General features: G+C 41.8%; 1 protein-coding gene across 10 annotated transcripts in view; it reads left to right on the forward strand.

Annotated features, from left to right (window-relative positions):
- The window catches only part of LOC129197534 (GON-4-like protein), a 30848-nt gene that overhangs the window by 12846 nt on the left and 4078 nt on the right, over positions 1–13924 (forward strand). For 9 of the 10 annotated variants that reach the window (XR_008574339.1, XR_008574338.1, XM_054806057.1 and 6 more), the window contains 15 exons: positions 1167–1365; positions 2475–2561; positions 3085–3256; positions 4101–4245; positions 4436–4586; positions 5264–5380; positions 6430–8169; positions 8746–8989; positions 9966–10147; positions 10673–10870; positions 11426–11569; positions 12026–12169; positions 12475–12594; positions 12881–12994; positions 13473–13680. Coding sequence is in view for 8 of the 10 variants with exons in the window: in XM_054806057.1 (XP_054662032.1) it covers positions 1167–1365; positions 2475–2561; positions 3085–3256; positions 4101–4245; positions 4436–4586; positions 5264–5380; positions 6430–8169; positions 8746–8989; positions 9966–10147; positions 10673–10870; positions 11426–11569; positions 12026–12169; positions 12475–12594; positions 12881–12994; positions 13473–13680 (3965 nt within the window). In the remaining 2 variants the exon portion in view is untranslated. The remainder of the gene's footprint in view (positions 1–1166; positions 1366–2474; positions 2562–3084; positions 3257–4100; positions 4246–4435; positions 4587–5263; positions 5381–6429; positions 8170–8745; positions 8990–9965; positions 10148–10672; positions 10871–11425; positions 11570–12025; positions 12170–12474; positions 12595–12880; positions 12995–13472; positions 13681–13924) is intronic. The other variant, XM_054806060.1, reaches the window with a different exon arrangement.

Genomic DNA, 13924 nt, shown 5'->3' on the forward strand with positions numbered 1-13924 from the left:
GGAAAGGGTCTAAAGCATTTCTTTCTAGATATAATACCCCTCTATTTAACCAATTACAGAAACAACAGTATGAATGGTGTCTCCTTGTTTATGGGGCAGATCAGCTCAAGATCAAGCTGTATCTGTTTGGGAAAGGAGCTAAAATGAAGGCTGGAGTTTCTTGATGCTCTCTCTGGAATGAGCAGTACCAGAGGGGAGTGCAGCAGTTCTTCAACCAGCTACAGACTAAAAGCAGGGAAACTGTATGCTCTGTCTTATTATTTGTATGCATTTGTCTTTGATAATGGTTAGATGTATTCAGTTTTCTTTGGTGGGAAGTTCTCCCAATCGTATCTTCCCCAGTTTTATCTGTTTACAGGATTCTTAAAGTTGTTTTGTGGTAAAATATCCATTTGCTTGGTTTATTGTTGTTTTTATGATACCTTGCATTAGAACCATTGTGGAACAACTTTACTTATAACTAACGTCAGACCTATTACAGAAGCGAAGCTGATAACTAGCAGAAATCAGAATATTAACTGGTGTAGCTAAAATAAATAAAAATCTCTCATAAGGCAGGCGATAGTTGAAGCTGTTTTTGAAAGGACAGTAATATGCGCATCTTCTTTTCTGCTACAGGAGCAGCTCTTACTGTAGTATCAACCAATGTCTAGTCAAGTACTCTGCATAAAGCTAGATAATTCTTAAATGTTTTTTATTTATTTAAAGTAACAGCATTTGAGCCACTATGTGATCTTTCTGGAAACCCTCATGGTACAATGCCACCCATAACACCTTGTGTTCAGACCTTGCCTGATGATACAAGTTAAATAGGATTGGTTCTGTTGTATTCTGGATTATCTTAGATCCTAACTGCTGTTGAGAGTATCTGAGCACTTGAGTGGCACACACATGGGATATGATTGGGAATGGTGGACAAGACTGTTAACTGTCCTTGGAATAAGTGGTTGAAGTATTGCATCCCAGAACTACACCAGTGCAGTGGCAGATTTAAAGATTTATGTATAAGCCAACTGTATAAATAACTCTGTTTTTTCAAGTTGGAGTATACTGTCGAAGTGTTGATGTTCTTAAACTGTGCGTCTCAGAGTAAAATATTCTAAATAAATGTGAATGGTTATTAAATCCTGTGCTGGTTATATTTCGGTCTACCTGATCTTAAACAGATTTGAAGAGCCTCTGGCCAATTTATTGAATGAACAACACCGGACAGTGAAGGAACAACTTGAGCAGCTGAGAATGAAGAAGTCCTCAATCAAGCCACCACAAGAGACAGAAAAATCAAAACCTCAAACTGAGAAGCCTCTCCAGAGCCTTGTTCTGGACAGTATGCAAAGAAAGAGGCTCCAGCAGCAAATGCAGCAGGTAATAAAATGTTATCTGGTCTGACTTAATGAATATTTGCTGTGTACTGTGCGGGGTGGGGAGAGCCAATGGTACAGCAAGCACTTTGGTGTGCTTCCTTAAAGAAATTAATTGAAAAAGCTACATTTGAAGCTGGAGCTTTCATAGGTGATATTTACATGCTTGATTCCACACTAAAAGACAATTTGCATTGAATGTTTGAAGTAGAGCTTATTTCTTGGCAACTGTGTTGTTCTCATGTGAGATAGCTGCCTTGGTCACGCTTGAATTCTGAATGTAAGGTGTCAAAATCCTCTGTTTTCACCGACTTCTTTATTACTTTCTGAGAATATTGTACTACTCTTGATGTGGTTTGGATTTTTTTTTTCCTCCTCCAACCACACGAAACTGTGTAGAAATTCAGTTGGAACATTTTAAAAGCTGTCATCAGCATAGATGAGAAGCTGTACTTAGAGAATTTTTTTTCCATGTCTGTACAAAGTTCAGGAGGACTTCTCAAAACCTGAAACTTATGGTCATCTTGATCTCATAAGGACAAAGTGGACTGGTTTTGTGTGAGCTTGATACAAGCCTTGCCGAGTAGTTGTTTATTATTCTGCGTACAAACAGCATCATGTCTTGGTCTGTGGCAGTAAGGAGAGGACACAGACCTCTCGAACACAAGCCAAAGAAATGCATCTTGCATGAGATGTGTAGAGTAAATTACCTTTTTAATTTTTCAGCTGCAAGGCAAGATGTATGGCGTTTGTGTGCGTATGGGGAGTTCTGATAGCTGAAGTCATTGTTTCTGAAGAAATATTTCAGTATTTAATTAGAAAAAAAAGTCCTTTCTGTATTGATCGGTATGGTATGAGACTTTGGCACAAAAGCTAGGAAACTGCCCTAAGACTCAAACAGATGATGCATTCAAAATCTGTGTAATAAACTTCCTGCTAGTGGATATTAAAGTTTCTACTCAGTTTTCTATTGCTTAAAAGGTTTTTTTGAAGTCAGAATGGGATTTTTGGGGTGCTCAGGAGATGTTTCTTGTGCCTCTATACTTATGCTTTCCAGTTTCTTGGATTTCTGATACACTGAAAAAAACCATTTGTCTGATTTTATTCTTCAAGCATGTTCAGCTTCTGACTCAAATCCATCTTCTCGCAAGTTCCAACCCTGCTTTAAGTTCGGAGGCCAGTACTACCAGGATGTTTTTGGTAAGGATATGTCTAAAATCAGAGCTACATGAATTTTAATGATTGCTGGTTACTGGAGATATTTAGAGCGCTTAATTTATTTAATTGATCCCATTAAATTGAGAGAGGCTACCACTCAGTAAGGGAATGATGTTGTTAGCCTACTATGAACATGCTCAGTACTTAGAGAAATAATTCATATTGTGCTGACTGATAACAGTGCTTTGAATTGGCATGTCTTTGTATTTTTTTAATTGTTTTCTTGGAAATACTGAGAACAGTTCAAAAAATACAGCTTCTGTAATTAGTGAACATTCTGCGACCTTGAAAGGTTCTGGGAAGGGGGGGGTGTTTAAAAAAAAAATTCCTCTGATTGTTCCTAGATTTGTAATGCTCAAAAGTAAGCCCTGTAGCATTGTACTTTTTTTATGCCTGTCACTTCACCAGCTTTTATTTTTTTTGCATTACTGCATTGCATGTATTTGTTCTTTACCTTCCATTTGAAGGCATGCTCTTTTATCTTTTTCTGTGTTTGACTTTGCAGAGCGAGCTTGGTAACTTTGCTCGAAGCTCTACACTCCTTCGTCAGTCATTCAATCCTAAATTTCAAACAATGTTTCAGTCGTGTAACTTGAAGGGAGCACTGCAGCTCATTGAAGATTTTCATGCCCAAGTCCAAGTTGACTGGAGCCCTCGCAAAGCTGTGAAGAAGAGTGGTATGTGTTTGAACGGACAAGAGGTGGGAAAGCATTTACAGTGGGAATTATTTCATGCTAGGCACCCTCCAGATGAGATATAGTTCAGACTGCTGTTTGGAATGAATTTACTTAATTTTTTTTTAATTTTGTGAGGTATCTTTAGATAAAACCATCCACTTTGACTGCCTTTTTGCTTCTTAAACTTGCAACACAGTAAAGCATGTTATATGAGCTGTTGACTTGTTTGACGTCATAATCCTGCCAGTTATTGTTCTACAGATGATGTTTTGAGCTGCAGAATCATAGAATCCCAGAACGGTTTGGGTTGGAAGGGGCCTTAAAAATCACCCAGTTCCAACCCGCTGCCATGGGCAGGGACACCCTCCACTAGACCAGGTTGCCCAAAGCTCCATCCAGCCTGGCAGTGAACAGAAACTATGAAACTGGAAGTAATTGTTCCAATGTGTTGGCTAATACACATCAAGGAAATATTACCTTCATTGGAGTATTTTAGTTTTAAAAAACAAACAAAAAAAAGCTCCAAACTGTTGGTTTCAAATATTTGGTTTGTGATTTTTCTGCTACCTAGAGAGTGAACTTATTTGGGGAAAAAAAAAAAGGCTTTTTACAAGTGCTTTTTCATTGCAGAGCAAAAGAAAAGACGGAAGGGGAAAGTAGTTTTACCTTTTGCTGATGTAAATTTAAGGGCAAAAAACTAGGAAATGTGCAAATTCTAAAGACCAGGGAGAAAGCCTCTCTTTGCGTTGAAGGGAGTACAAGAAACAGTGTTTTCAAGTCAGTTGTGAAAAACATTATTTGTCCGCCCTATATATCTGTCCTTATCTGTTAATCCTTTTCACAGCCAGTGAGTTTCCATGTTTGCCAAAACAAGTGGCATGGATTTTGGCAACAAGGAGAGTCTTTATGTATCCAGAGTTACTGCCAATATGTTCCTTGAAAGCAAACCCTCCCCGGGACAAGATTATCTTCACCAAGGCAGAGGACAAGTAGGTGCTTAGAATTATTGAATAAAATGCTTACAAATGAGACTCCTTTGTTAAGGAGAATTTCTAGGATGCAAACATTTGGGATATCTCTGTATTGTGCAACAGCACATCCAACATCCAAACAGCAATCCGCTGTACTGTCTAAAAGACCTTTCTTTTTTTTTTTTTTCCTCCTTCCTTTCTTCTTTAGTTTATTAGCTTTAGGTTTGAAACATTTTGAAGGGACAGAGTTTCCAAAGCCTTTGATCAGCAAGTATCTCTTGCCAACAAAAACTGCCCACCAGCTTACAGTACGAATCAAGAATCTCAATATGAATCGAGCCCCTGATAATATCATCAGAGTAAGTGATGTATTCAGATTATGGTTTGGTATTTTTCAGATTTGTCTGTCTGGTTGGTGTTTGTTGTACAAGAAGAGATGTGCTGTTTGTTCCAAAGAACGTTTTGTATATGTGCTGACACTCTTAAAAGAAAATGTCATCTTTGTGTTACCAATGAGGACTTCTTCAGAGAGACCTTATCCTCTGTACTTATATTACTGTTTTGACTCTCTAGAGCCCAGCACTTGCAGACAGTCCTAGTACAACTGTGACTTCAGTAATCCTGACATTCACACGAATAAACATTGTAGAAGCTTACACAAAAGTGCTGTCTCCAGTCAGGCTGAAGCTCCAGCTGGGCAAATATTCTGTCCCATAAGCTAAGGGCCACTGCCAAAGAGAGAATAAGAACCAGAAACACTTAAAGCAAGTATGCCTGCACGTCTGCTAGAACTTTGTGCTTTCTTTTGAGAGAAACCAAGAGGGCAGTGAGCCCTCTGAGCAATGAGTTCAGCCTTTTATAATTCTTTTTTAATGTTTCTGTGGGTAGTACCTTATTAAAGTAGTAGTGATGAGAATTGGTTCATTCACATGAGCACTTTTACAGAGCACAATCCTTGTCTGACATCCCAGCAGTTACTGGCCAGTTGATCTGACCACAGTCATCTTGTCTTGCATTCTCTCCTGTCTTCACATAGTACTATAAAAAGACAAAGCAGTTGCCCATTCTATTCAAGTGCTGTGAGGAAATCCAGCCTAGTGAGTGGAAGCCACCTGTGGAGAGAGAAGAACATCGCCTGCCGTTTTGGCTAAAGGTAGTTTCTGCTAATCTTCATTCAATGTAGGGGTTTGGAGCTGGTTGGTTGATTTCTTTTGTTTGTTTGGGGTTGTTTTTTTTTCTTTCTTTACAGCCTAGGTCCAGAGTGAGTTATTTGGTTAGCCTGCAGCTCTGAAGGCAAAAGGTAGTCTGATTGTATTGCATGGGAGCCTGTGTTATCCTGAGTCCAGCTAGTCAAACGTAGCAAGAGCAGTAGTACTTGGCAATCTGAAGTATTACACACTACTCTTGGTGCTGGTCTGCCCAGCGGCAGTGTGTGATTGAAGTTACCATGGACATACAGTGTTTGTTGTCACATCTTTGTTTTGCTGTGTGGGTGTATTTCTAATGGCTCTGATTTGATGTGTTGATTTTGTTGTTCGGCTTTGTTAATTTGTTAACCAAGAGAGTCTGACCCTTGCCTTATAGTTAGCAGTGTTGCCATCTTTCCCACTGTATTGCAGCCATGAGAAGAGAGTGTGTTCTTCCCCCTTAAAACCTCACCTCTTAAGAGGAAAGAAGAAATCAGGGGGTTTGGGGTGGGTTTTTTAAGGTTACCTTCACGTGCAGTGTGGCTGTTATTTTTGTTATACTCAAATGTCTCATGCTTTATAAGGATTCTTCCTCTGAGATGCTTTGCACAAGGGGGACTAAGCTGGAGGCATAGCGACCATGCCTGCAAGTCAGTCAAGGAGGACTATATCTGAGGAAAGCATTAGGCTCAGATGCCATAAAATCCAGTTCTCTTAATCGCCCATTTTATTTCATTGTTACAGTGAAGCTTCCCTCCCACAGAATCTTGTATTTACTAAAGGAACCTTTATAAAACAATTCAGTTCTGTTGTTTCTTTCAGGCTCTCAGATTCCTTTGAAGGCTTTGGAGTAAAACTCATGAACGTAAAGTAGCATACAGTCATTATTAAAGTAAATAAAGAACGCTTTACTTTTGGAAGCAAATTGCTGTCTGTTGCCTTCTGTGGCGCTGTTTGAAGGCGGTAATAGAGGAATAGCCTTTGGACTGGACTAATAACCTCTTGTTCCCTTTAGGCAAGCTTGCCCTCCATTCAGGGGGAATTGAAGCAACTAGCAGAAGATGCGAGGGAGATGCCAGGTTCACCTGATGCAGAATCTGTCTTTTTGGGAACAGGAAAGGAAACTTCAGACACAGAATATGATGAAAAATACCCTCTACTCATGCCAAAGGGACTAGTACTGACCTTAAAGCCCCTTGCCAATCGATTCTCTAGGAGAGCATGGAGGAGGCAGAGGTCTTCAGCTCTGAAGCCTGTCCTCATTCGACCGAGCCCTTGTCTGCAGCCCAGTTCCAACACTATTAACATCCAGAAAACTGTGAAGTTGTCCCAGTCAGAAGCTCCTCCCAGCAAAGTTATGGTTCAGATTCCTCGGCTAATCCAGCCAGCTACAGTTATGCAGACAGTGCCAGGAGTGCAGCCTTTGAATGTTCCAGCAGTGGTAGGAAGTGGGGAGGGCTTGGAATTTCAGAATGTGCTCTCCACTTCACATTCAGACTCCAGACAAGCTTTCTCAGCTGCTGTGCCACCAGCTCTAGTGTCCTCAAATCCAGTAACTTTTCAGCCAAAACTGATGTTACCAGCTTTGGCGGGAGCAAAAGTACGCAAACCTTGTGTTCGTAAGGGATACCAAAAGAAAAAAGGAACAAAATCTGCCCCACTGATAAAGGCTTCACCTTTGATTCAGCCATCTCCCGTCATCCTTACAGTACCTGCTACCACGGTGAAAGTGGTTAATATAGGCAATGGTTGCAATGTGATTCAGCCCATAAATACAGCAGTAGGTAGAGGCACTCAGGCTATTCCAGTTACAACCTTACTGGTAAATCCATCCACTTTCCCGTGTCCCTTAAACCAGCCACTAGTGACTTCTTCAATCCCTTCGTTGATAGTCTCTCCTAACCCTGTTGGTCTTTCTGCATCATCGGTTGGTGAAAATGAAGAACAGCTGAATCTGGTTCCTTCCTGCCCTGCTGGAAACAACAAAAATACCTATCCCACGGTGGAGCCCAAGGTTGAACCCCCAGAGCTGTACGTTTCATGCTCTGCTGTCTCCCCCAAGAAGGAGAGTAGTACAAATCCTGTCACTTCGAATAATGGCAGTCAGGAAAAGGTAAATAAGAGTGACTGCTGTAGCTGGACAGTGGTAGGTGGAGATGAGAATGCTCCAGAGGCATTGTCTGTGGACCTTTTGCCTCATTTAGAAGATCCAGATGAAACAGTGAAAATTGAGCCTGAAGAGTCAAATGATGCCACCAAGGAAGTAAATCCAGTACAGAAGAGGGATCTTTTATGTGCTGAAGTGAAGGAGGAATTCATGCTGGATCTTGGCCAGGAGCTGAACATGGAGGCTGCATGTTCGTGTTCAAATGATCTGAAAGAAGTTAAAAAGGAGCATACTTTGTGTGACGAGAAGGGAGAAGAGGAACAACGGGCTTTGCAGCCATCTCCCCATGGTGAACAGCAGATGGATGCGGGTGGTGTTGCTGGACCACAAGTAAGCAGTGAGTCTCCAAAGAATCTTTCGTATACAGCAGATGTTGAGGCAGAATTTAGTAGTCCACTAGGAAGACCGGAGGATTCGTCCAGTATAGATGGCCAGTCTGTGGGAACACCAGCTGGCCCTGAAGCTGGAGGAGAGAGAGAAGGACAAGAAGAGGAGGAGGAAGACGACTTTGATGATTTTACACAAGATGAGGATGAAGAAATGTCATCAGCCTCAGAAGAATCCATTCTTTCAGTGCCAGAACTTCAGGTAAAAGCGAAAAAAAAAACCCCTTTAAAAAACTTACTAATGACAAACACCTTTGTGGAGTCAGGGCAAATCACAATTTGAATCCAATTGGGAAGCTGGACTGTTAACTGTATCATAACATGGTGGTGTGCTGTTTTAGAGAAATTGGACAGCACATTTTTCTGAGGAGGTTTTAAGTCCAAGCTAAAGGATTATTTTGCAGATATGCAGATTTAAATTCTGCTGAGTTGTAAGGACTTCCTCAACTGAGGCTGTTCTTTAATAAGAAGTACTTTAAAGGAAAGTTATTTTCCAGGTCACAATTCCAGCAAGCCTTTAAGAATTAAGAGGATCATTAAGGAATCCTGTCTAACTTCAGGCTTTTATAGGTGGCACATTCTGAAATTTAATTTTGTGCATGATACAAAAATAGGCAATTCTGGTTGTGGTTGCTTCTGTCCCTTCAGTAGAATCCTCAAGTTGGTCAGATGTTGATCTGTGAAATTGGCTGTTAGAATTATGGGGTGAGCTAGATGCTGAATGAGATTAAAACACTGAAAGAAAACAATCTGAGGTTTTTTGTTGTTGCTTTCTAAGGAGACAATGGAAAAACTTACTTGGCTTGCAACTGAGAGACGTCTAAGCCAAGAAGGAGACTCTGAAGAAGAGAATTCCCAGGAAGAGAACTCTGAGCCTGAGGAAGAGGAGGAGGAAGAAGGGGAAGGAATAGAGAGTTTACAGAAAGATGATGAAATATGTGGAGATACATCAGAGGAACCTAAATCTGCCTTCACATTGACAAAAACGGCCCCGCAGGTGGAAGCCCACAGAATGCCAGCAGGTAAGTTCTGTGGCATGGGGAAATAGAGCTGCTCTCTGCAGTAAAAACAGTCTCCCCACGGTTTTGCATCTGGGTTTAATTTCACTAAGCTCAGATAGGCTAAGTGATGCTTTCCATCTGGAAATTAAATTTTGCAACACAATCACAATTCTGTAAAAACAGTTCTTACCATAGAAGCCCTTGTGCATGTGGACCGAGTGTGTTTAGTCCATTGTAATGCATTTATGCTTCAAAAATTTGCAGACATAAGATTTGTGGTGTCAGCTAATATCCAATACCTATATAAGAACAATATTAAATAGTCAAATCTTTGCTAAATTGAACTCTGTGTTATAAGGTCATGTTGGGGAAAACCAAATGAAACAAAATAATACCTTAACAGAATATAGCAAGTGGTAGATAAATTTGAGCAGTGAACTTTGAGGTGGGCATAAGCCCATTAGACCAACAGATTCCTAATCTAAAGACACAAAAATCTTGATGTAGCAACTCTTAGTACACTATTTCCTTCCCTATTATATGATACCAGTCATTTATCTGTGATGTTAACTCCATTCATGTAAATAATAAGCTAAAAGAATAATTTGCAAGTGTTACAGCCAGCTCTGATGCTCCTATCCTGTCCCAGTTCACCCACTATGATTTTTTTTTTTTTTTTTTTGCCGCTGGTATGCAGTAGATGTATCTATTAGTTCTGAGTAGATTGCTAGCTGAGTAACAGCTAGGATGGGCTTGTTGCTGTATCCAGAGGTTTTTCCTGCCAGATGCAATAAACAGCCAATTTAAAATGTGTTAGCCAGCCTAACTACTGAAAAATATATTGCTCATACACTTACAGGAGAGCATGAGCAGTTAACTCATCACTAACTCTGAAAAACGACTTTACTATTGCAATATTGATCTGGAAGAGTAGTTGTCTGCCAGCCCAGGGAGTGTATGAAAAGTACCTGTACACCCGATTTGTGCCTCTTCACAGGAGAAAACATGAAAGCCCCTGGGAAGAGCAGGAGCTCCCACAGAACCAGGAATAAGAAGGGACGGGCTCGTGCCAGCAAAGATACATCTAAGCTGCTCCTCTTGTATGATGAAGACATCCTAGAGAGAGATCCCCTGCGGGAGCAGAAGGATCTGGCATTTGCACAAGCCTATCTAACCAGGGTAAGCTAGGACAGTGTGTAACCCAGAAACAGGAACATCGGACACCGAGACCTCTGACACAGTTCACACCTGAGCCACATAACTGCCAGTTCTAACTGGGTGTACTGGATCTGGTCCAGATGGACTTACCCTAAGTCGTAGCACCCCATACGGTGGTCCTTTACCTCTTAAACTGTCTTTATCTCGACCTGTGAGTTTTCTTGCTTTTGCTTTTCCTCTTCCCTCCGCTGTCCTGCCTGGGGGAGGCAGGGAGTGAGTGAGTGACTGTGAGGTGCTTAGCTGCTGGCTGCAGTCGATCTGCAGCACCAGGCCTCTCTTAATTTCAAAATTTCGTAGTCTGTGATTTGGTTCCCTTTTCTCTTTTGTGAGCAGTTCAAATTTAGCTTTAAGGAAGAGACTTGGTTGGCTCAACAAAACTGGAAGCACTGTGTAAATTCTGAGTAGAAAGAGATCAAAGATTACTAAATTAACTTGTTTTCTTCTTGAATGTTGCATAGTCCTGTAAAGGTCTGTTGCTCTTTCCAGGTACGTGAAGCCTTGCAGCATATTCCTGGAAAGTACGAAGACTTTCTTCGCGTTATCTATGAGTTTGAGATTAGCACGGACAAGCGAACGGCTGTGGATCTCTATTCCACTTTACAGAACCTGTTGCATGACTGGCCCCAGTTGCTTACAGATTTTGCTGCCTTTCTTTTACCAGAACAAGCTTTGGAGTGTGGACTGGTAGGTAGAATGAAAGGAGGAGACCAAATTTTAAGCAGAGAATGTGAATGCTTGTGGGAGTGACAGAATAAGGAATGCTTCCTAGAGCAAGAAAGGTAAACAGCTGGTAAATCACTTGCTTACCTGGCTGCTTTTATTAATCAGAATTGGAAAGTCTAGTGTTTGTTTTAAGTCTCATACTAAGTATTACTGGGGAGAATCAGCCTTTCCCAGTTGCATCGCAGAACCCGACTGCAGAGACAATGTGCAGATACGGCAAGTGGAATGGTTCCCTTGTCTCACAAATCAGCCTTCCACTTTGCAGGGTAGAGGTTTTCACCTGTTACGTTCTTTCTGGATTTTCCTATCTTATGTGCACATGGTTGAAGCAAAACTTTATGGCTCGATTATACAAAGTCATTTCTCTTCCTCCACCTCTTCCCTGTTTTGCAATGGGTGTCAATGCAAATGGAAAGCAAATAGCAAGGCAGGCATTTAATAGCTTGCTTAAGCCAACTAGAGATGCTTGGAAATACATTCTTAAACCTGAGGGGTGATTCTCTTTCTTTTGGTCAGTTTGAAGAGCAGCAAGCATTTGAAAAAAGCCGGAAGTTCCTCAGGCAGCTGGAGATTTGTTTTGCTGAAAATCCTGCCCACCATCAAAAGATCATCAAAGTTCTGCAGAGTTGTGCAGACTGCCTCCCCCAGGAGATTGCAGAGGTAATCAGGCATCCAGGTATCTATGCCATTAGCCAGCCTGCTTCCCTGTTCCCGTGTGCTGCTCTTGGAGACGGCAAGAGTTGAGCAAGTGCGATCTCCCTCTGTGGGGTGGGGTAGAGAATTGAAGCTGTGTCTTCAAGAGGCTTCACAATTAAGTGGCCCCTGTGAGTCTTCTCTCCTACCTCCACCTTGCTTTTATCACCTTGCGGGTGAAATCTTAGCTTAGTGCCTCCTACGGAGTCTGCCTAGAATTTTGGAGGGATATTGCTATGCTAATTTGATAGCTGGGTGTGGAACAATCTCCAAATATCCATGAAGTTGTACCAATGTGAGCATAAACTTCCATTTTGGAGGTCTAACAAGCCTTGATGCTCCACTTGCTTTGGGAAATCCTTCCGAGAAGAATGTGACAACGTGGGATGAAATGCTTATTTTCTCTGGATTTCTCTCTTTCAGCTGAAGACCCAAATGTGGCAACTGTTGAAAGGACATGATCACTTGCAGGATGAGTTCTCAATTTTCTTTGATCACTTACGGCCCTCAGCCAGCCGCATGGGAGACTTTGAGGAGATCAACTGGACAGAAGAGAAAGAATATGAGGTGGAGCAATCTTTTCCTCAAGACCAGAAAAGATAAAAGCAGAGATACTAGACATGCTTGAACTTGAAGGACTCAAATTGAGGCTGCATTTCCAGAGTGAGGGAAGCAGCAGGGTGGGATAGCTGTTGGTGGACTGAAGCAAACTTCACAAGTTTTTTTACAGTATTTGTGTCTCCTCTAACATAATTGCACTTGTGATGTCCTGGAACTGAGCTCAATGTTGAGAAATTCATGGGGAAGAGGAAGTTTGGTGTGCTGAAGAGCTATCATGGTAGAGCAGGTTTTGTGTGTTTCTTTTTTTGTAGTTTGATGGGTTTGAAGAGGTGTCTTTGCCAGATGTAGAAGAGGAGGATGAACCACCCAAGATGCCTGCAGCCTCAAAGAATAAGAAGCGGAAAGAGATCGGAGGCCAGAACAATGACAAGGTGGGCCTGGGCTGTCTCACTGGACCGCGTATCTGGACTGTGAGCAGATGTATGCCCGTGAGGATAAATGTGTCTGAGAGACATGACCACAGCCTAAAAAGATGTGAGGAAAGGGGATCGAAATGTTTCCTTTGTGCTTTGCTTGCTAGCAGCATAATCGCTTTAGTTTTCTGAGTGTGTGCAGAGTGCCGCTCAGCCCTTCCTGGCTCCCCTGGGGTCAGCCTTCCCCTGACTGTCATCTTTGTGTTCCATGCACGTTTGTCAGCTGGAGTATGTCTGTTTCCAGGAGGTCGAGTGGGTAGATGGGATGAAGGAATGTTCATGTTCCTGCCATGAAGGGAGTAGCGATCTCAAGCTAAAGAAAAGCAAAAGGAGGACCTGCAGCCATTGTAGTAGTAAGGTTAGTTGATAGGCCAAGTCACTGGAGTGGGGAGTGGAAAGTAGAGTCCTGCCAAGAGTCCCCCTGTGGTGATGATCTGTCCGGCCTCGGGCCTCCAAAATAACGTGAGGAAGAAAGTAAATCAAAAGATGACCAGTAGTGCCTCCCTCTTCGGAGCTCTGGCTGCACTACCTGGCCTTCCCCGTCTTACCTCCTGCACACTTTCTGCTGCCACTCCTCGCTATGACAAATAGCGTTAATTTTGATGCTTTTGAGTTAAGAATAAGCTTCTTAAGTGGAAGATGCTTGTGTGGCCACTATGTGAAAAGAACTGTGCCTGTTCATAATAATAAAAAAGATTCAGCTTTCTAAATGCAAACATATTGCCAAACCGAAGCCTTTGTTGGGGCCAAGGAATGCTTTGGAAGCAAAGGCTGAGGTGTTAGGTTTGGATTGAGGTACCACATCTCTCACTGTATGCTTATATATTGATTTGCAGGTATGTGAAAACAAATTTTATAAAAATAAAGATTCTCAAGAGCTGACTGCAAGCCTTGTTCAACAAGAAGCGAGTCCTCAGCCTGAAGGGAAGGATTCTGGACTGTCTAAGGAACCTGCAGAAGAAAGCCTGGAGAAGAGAGATGAGGGAGAGGATGTCCAGAGCAGAACAAAAACCGTATCTAGGAAAGCAGACTCTCTGGCTTCAGGTATGTCGAAGTCTTGTGCACAGACAGGTGTATCTTTCATCTCCAATCTGGTTCACACAAATGCAAACAGGTATAGGACTTGCTAATGCAAACTTGAGATCATGAGAACTTTGAATGAATCTTTTTTCATTTTTTTTTCCTTGTGTTCATCCGCTCTGGATGCTCTAAACATGCACGTATCCAGAGCATTCCCTTTCAAAAAAGCTTTCCTGACTAAAGAAATACTCTTCCCTAGCATACTAAT

The sequence above is a fragment of the Grus americana genome, chromosome 29 (assembly GCF_028858705.1).
Source record: "Grus americana isolate bGruAme1 chromosome 29, bGruAme1.mat, whole genome shotgun sequence".
NCBI classification, from domain to species: Eukaryota; Metazoa; Chordata; class Aves; order Gruiformes; family Gruidae; genus Grus; species Grus americana.